This window comes from Chlamydotis macqueenii, chromosome 8 (genome assembly GCF_036417535.1).
Source record: "Chlamydotis macqueenii isolate bChlMac1 chromosome 8, bChlMac1.mat, whole genome shotgun sequence".
In the NCBI taxonomy this organism is placed as follows: Eukaryota; Metazoa; Chordata; class Aves; order Otidiformes; family Otididae; genus Chlamydotis; species Chlamydotis macqueenii.
This window is the reverse complement of record NC_141563.1, coordinates 2,918,552-2,924,762: the sequence shown is the minus strand read 5'-3', so window position 1 is coordinate 2,924,762 and position 6,211 is coordinate 2,918,552. Positions and strand designations below refer to the sequence as shown.

At 49.5% G+C, this 6,211-nt stretch overlaps 1 protein-coding gene across 1 annotated transcript; it reads right to left on the bottom strand.

The window, feature by feature from the left end:
• Positions 1-4,887: 4,887 nt before the first annotated feature.
• Positions 4,888-5,808, bottom strand: LOC147599861 (olfactory receptor 14A16-like). Its single transcript, XM_086753695.1, has one exon. The coding sequence runs from the start codon at positions 5,806-5,808 to the stop codon at positions 4,888-4,890; it is 921 nt and encodes a 306-aa protein (XP_086609821.1).
• Between the last annotated feature and the right edge of the window lie 403 nt (positions 5,809-6,211).

Sequence of the window (6,211 nt, the reverse complement as noted above, 5' to 3'; positions counted from 1 at the left end):
GCTAATGGTGGTGTACCAGTGTCCATCCCATGAATATTTGCCCTTCTTTGTGCTTTTCACCAGTTTGAGACATGTCCCTTGACATTTTTGGGTAGCAAAATAAACTCCTCTCACACACAGTTGAAATAAGGATGAAAGAGAGCAGAAAGGAATGAGGGGCAATATTGTCTGAGAGGTGTTACCATGAAATTATAACACACACTGCAGTGAGAGGAAAAGCACTGCTCTAAAAACTCCATACCGGAGGCTAAACTCTGTTATGTTACAGCTGCCCAGTCAAGTAAGAAGGCATGACAGGAATAAAAGTAAAGAAATTACATTTATCATCATCAAGAAGGTGAAGAAATTGTAGAGCATGGTACTGTTACTCTTTGAAGTGAAAACAGAAATACGTCCATAACGTGGCTGTTAAGCCCCCATCCAGCTGCTCGCTCACTCGTCTCTCCTGAGGGATGAGGAGAGAATCAGAAAGGGCAAAGTGAGAGAAACTCCTGGGTCAAGATGATGAAAGTTGAACAAGTAAAGTAAAAGCTGTGCCCAGAAACAAAATAAACCGAGGGATTCATTCACGACTTCCCATTGGCAGACAGGTGCTCAGGAAAGCAGGATTCTATCACAAAACTCTAAATATCCGCCTCTTCCTTCTTCCTCCAGCTTGTATTGCTGAGCATGACATCATGTGGTACAGAATATCCCCGTGGTCAGTTGGGGTCAGCTGTGCTGGCTGTGTCCCCTCTCAACTACTTGCCCACCTCCAGGTAGGGAAGTGTGAGGAACAGAAAAATTCTTGGCACTGTGCAAGCACTGCTCAGCAACAGCTAAATCAATGATGCATTACCAACACTGTTTTGGTCACAGATCCCCAAATTGTAACTACACGGACTGCTATGAAGACAATTAACTCCATCTCAGCCAGGCAGGGTAGGCTGAAGGTCTTGGAAGCCGTGAGGATGGTAACAGTGAAGAACTTGTGAGGGGGAATATGAGCCAGTAAATTAAAGGTGAGGCCAAGGATGCCAAGATATCTGTGGAGTAACAGCTTACTGAAAGCAGGATCACACCAGGTTGCTCTTGGCTTTATGCAGACGGGTATGAGAAACTTCCAGGGATGGATGAAGCGCACACTCTCCGGGAAATGGCTTCCCATGTCTCACTGTCCACGTGTTGCAACAGTGTCTCCCTATATTGAGCCTGACCATCTCTTCTTTTCACTCCTTGCCTCCTGTGCTCCTGCCTTTCACCAAAGTGTCTTCTGATAACCCTCACCATAGGTAGTACAAGTCTGTGACATCCTCCCCTCAAAGCCCTCCATCCTCCTCACACCACAGGAGTGAGAGCTCCTTTTGGGAGGTGTATTTTTCATTTTGTGGTTTTGTCTTTTGTTTAGTATACATTGCACACTGACCAGTGTACAACGTGAAATATCTGTCTCTTAAGAACATCAATACAGCTTCATGCTGTAAAGACTCAATGACATGAAAGGGAGGGAAATGTTCATAGCACTCTGCAGACACACACACAGTGTGGTTCCCTCCAGGAGCTGGTTTTAGACCCTCTGTCTATCCAGCAGCTAGCCCTGGGATCCCCTCATCCCCCCTGTTCCCCCATGCCCACACAAGCACACACACACACACACAAATGGCTCTCTCCAGCCCAGAATTTCTGAACCATTGAGGCTGGAAGGCAATCAGCTTCCACCTTCTCTGTGCTGCCTCTTCATGCTTTGTTTTAATCAGGAGGTCCTTTCTCATCCATGCCAGCCCCCTGACAACTATGCATGACTTCCTGTCTCTTGGGGTGGGCTGTTCTGCAGCTGGGAGAGACCCTTGACCATCCAACAGCTCTCTGCACCCTTTTTCTCTGCAGTGCCATATCCCATGGGATTCATCAAGGCAGGTCCCTCAGTAGGCCAGAGCCTGCTCTCCTGAAGCCCTGCTCTTGGCCTTGTCCCTTTCTTTCAGGAACCTCAACTCTACCTTCTTACCCCTGGCTTCTACATTTCTGACCACCTCTTCCTTGTTTGTAAGTATGACGTCCCACAGGGCACCTCACCTCACTGGCTGCTCTGTCACCTTTTTCAGGAAGACGCTCTCAATGTGCTCCAAAATCCTCCTTGCTATGTTGCCCCTTCAGCAAATACTGGGATAGTTCAGGTCTGCCATGAGGACCAGGGCCTGCAAACATGAGGCTTCTTTTTACAATGAGAGTGGTGAAACACTGGACCAGGTTGCCCAGAGAGGTGGCAGATGCCTCATCTGTGGAAACATTCAAGGCCAACTTGGACAGGGCACTGAGCAACCTGATCTGGTTGAAGATGTCCCTGTTCCTTACAGGACAGATGAACTACATGACCCTTAAAGGTCCCTTACAACCCAAAATAGGCTATGATTTTATGATTCTATGATACTTGTAGTTTTCTGCAGAAGGCCTCATCTACTTCCTCTTCCTGATCAAGGCGTCACCACCAGACATCCACCAACCACAGTGTTGCCCATGTTGTTCTGCCCTCTCATGTTGACCACTCAGCTCTCAGCTGACTCATTGTCCCCAGGCAGAACTCCAGGCCCTCCTGCTGCTCTCTCCCATAAAGGGCAACTTCCCCCCCCGAGCACAGGTCTGTGGCCTTGTGACTTTTAGATCCCCCTGGCCCCACAGTTTCTCCCGAAGGTGTTATTTGTAGTGCCCTGCAACTCCTGCTGCTGTTACCTTGTGAGAGACACCACCATCATGGTGAGCCATCTGCACACAAACATGAACAGCTGGCTCAGTGCAGAGGAATCTTGAGAAAACCTGGGATTGGGCCAACAGAAACCTCTGGAAGTTTTACAGGGAGTAGTGTCCAGTCCTGCAAAGGGGAGAGATTAACCAAATTCATAAGGGCAGGCTGAGACCTGACATGGACCCTGAGGAGAAGGGTCTGGACACTATGAGGGACACCACAGGAGCCAGTGGTACATGCTTACCATGAACAAGGCCAGCTGCATATGACACTGTATCAAGGAGGAGCATGGGCCACCCAGACAACCTAAGTTAACATCCTTCTCTTCTCAGAAGTTGTGTAGCCCCACACACACAGGTGTGTCCCAGTGTGGGGATCTCCATTTTAAAGTTGGAAGGAATTGGAGAGTGTCCAGAGAAGGTCTGCTGCCATGGTGTTTGGGACCTGGTGCATGTGACTTTTGTGAGACAGCTGAAAGACAAGGGCTTCTTTGGCCCAAAGTTCTGGATGCTCCAGAGAATACAGGAGTAGCCTGAGAGTTCTTGAAGGGTGGTTTCAGAGATGGTGGTGCTGTTCTTTGTAGTGCAATACAGTATAAGAAAGAAATAATGCCCTAATGTTCATCTTGGTAGGTCCAGAGTGGTCATAAGGAGAAAGAAATGTCACTCAAGAGCAGTGCTGTTGTGCAGCAGGTCACCCTGGATCAGCCCAAGGCTCTGTGTTTCACGGGAGGGCCAGGGAGGACAGAGAGATATCAGTAAAGGAAGGAAGATGCTCAGGTGAGAGTGAGGTGCAGTAGCAGGGTGGATGTGCACAGGCTGTGGGGAAGGAGGCAGAGGTGAGGCAATGCTGTAGGGCAGCCCGTGGTGGAGAAGGCAGGGGGACGTGGAAAGGCTTAAAGTCCCCCAAAATGATGAGGTCTTTTTCCCGTTGTCAATGGCTGTTGTGTCTGCCACTGATGGCTATGAGACACCCTATCCGCAGAGCATTAGGGCATCCTTGCCTCCTTGTCCATATCCAGCAGCCTGGGAGGTGTCGTACCATAGTCCTGCCCTTGGCACCACAGCTTCCCAGATCACAGTGCCCCAGGAAGAGCCCTGAGCCACTTGTGAAGGACAGCATCTCCCTTCCTAGGGGCTGGGATTAAGGGCTGGACACTTTGGCTTAATGTGACACACCCAGGTTCACTCAGCATCAGAGCCACCTCGACATTGCCTTTGCCTGTCACCTCTGCCTCCAGGTTTCTGCTCTCACCAGCCCCAGGGAGGCTTTGTCAGTAATGTCCCTCAGTGGGACCCATTAAGGCTCCAAGAAACTTTGGACTTTGCATCTGACTTTGAATTCTGGAGAGGTTTCATCAACTTCCTCACAGTGTCTGAGGTTCATGGACTCCTCCCGAAAACCACCAGAGAGGTCATTAAAATGCCTTGGGCTGGTCCTCTGCTGATGAGCTGCCCTGTCCCTGGGGCTCCTTAGGCAGCTCCCACATCTCTCCAGTCTCACCTCCCTGTGCCTGTTTGGCACTGACCCGATGTCACTGGAGAGTCTTGTTTGTGGGAACCTTGATTCACTGCTTCACTTGTGAGAAATTTCACCTTTGAGGTTGTTTCGCCTTCTGAGTCTCCATTCACTCCCAGCCCAAGGCACATGGAGAGTCCCCATCCTGTCCTGACCTCTCTAAACTAATTTACAGAGAGACTGAACATGCCAACAGTGCAGTCATACATGATGCAGCCTGAGGAGATAATAGGGAGCCCATACACCATCTCCACTGTCATTGGACTCCAAGAAAAGAGCTTTTAAAACCACAATTTTTGGTCCAGTTGAACCCAATTTACTGTGAGCATAACTCAAAACACCAGGAGAACACAAAGCCCAAAGGTTCTTTAAAAGATCAATTCCTTGGAAATTTTTTTTGGCAGCAACTTTGGCAGAAGTACCCAGCCTTCAGTCACTGCAGACGGTACATATAATTTATTGAGGAGCTGATATTGGACAGGTCACATCTGACACACTTTGGTACAAGACTCAGACGCAAGAGGATCAAGCCTCAAAAGAAGTAAAAGAACATAGAAAATCACACAGAAGTAGAATTATCACAGAGGAAAAAGATAAGATAACCTCTAAGAAACATGCAGAGAAGGGGAGGTAGGTTGTTGTTAGTGAAACTATGTCAATTGCATGAGTTTCCATAGGGCATCCTTGAGCTCCTGGTTCCTCATGCTGTAGATGAGGGGATTCCCTGCTGGAGGCACCAGTGAGTACAGAACAGTCACTGTCAGGTCTAGAGATGGGGAAGACATTGAGGGGGGCTTCAGGTAGGCAACCATGCCAGTGCTGATAAACAGGGAGACCACAGCCAGGTGAGGGAGGCACGTGGAAAAGGCTTTGTGCCGTCCCTGCTCAGAGGGGATCCTCAGCACAGCCCTGAAGATCTGCACATAGGACACCACAATGAAAACAAAACAGACAAATGAGAAGCAGAGACTAAACACAATAAGCCCAGCTTTTCTGAGATAGGAGTCTGAGCAGGAGAGCTTGAGGATCTGGGGGACTTCACAGAAGAACTGGTCCACAGCATTGCCCTGGCAGAGTGGCAGTGAAAATGTATTGGCAGTGTGCAGCACAGCATGGAGAAATCCACTGCCCCAGGCAGCTGCTGCCATGTGGACACAAGCTCTGCTGCCCAGGAGGGTCCCGTAGTGCAGGGGTCTGCAGATGGCAACGTACCGGTCATAGGCCATGACAGTGAGAAGATAAAACTCAGCAGCTATAAAAAAGAGAAAAAAAAAGACCTGTGCAGTACATCCTGCATATGGGATGGCCCTGGTGTCCCAGAGGGAATTGGCCATGGCTTTGGGAACAGTGGTGGAGACGCAGCCCAGGTCAAGGACAGAGAGGTTGAGGAGAAAGAAGTACATGGGGGTGTGGAGGCGGTGGTCGCAGGCTATGGCAGTGACGATGAGGCCGTTGGCCAGGAGGGCAGCCAGGTAGGTGCCCAGGAAGAGCCAGAAGTGCAAGAGCTGCAGTTCCCGTGTGTCTGCGAATGCCAGGAGGAGGAACTCCGTGATGGAGGTGCTGTTGAACATTTCCTTTCTCTGAACATCAGGGACTGTTGAAGGAAGACAAAACAGTAAAGGGTTAAGACTGACTTATCTGAGAAAACCTTATTCAATTTCTTGTAGAACCATCACCCCCCTCCCAAAAACTCTGTTCTGCCAGAAAGACCGTCATGCAGCTCCCTGGCTGAGCCCTGGGTTCTGCTGGCTGAGGGTGCAATGGGGAGCTGAGGACTCTGCTGTGGGTTCCTGAGGAGTCAGTGCTGCTGTGCACCAACAGGCAGGTAGGAACCAGCAGTGATCTCTGTTTAAATCCCCTCATGAAATCAGTGACATTTCAGCACTGTCCCTCCCAACTCACCCGGCTGCAGAGCAGAGCTGTGGGGGTTGGTTATGTTTCTTTTACTTTTTGAAGCAGACAGCCTTGAAATTT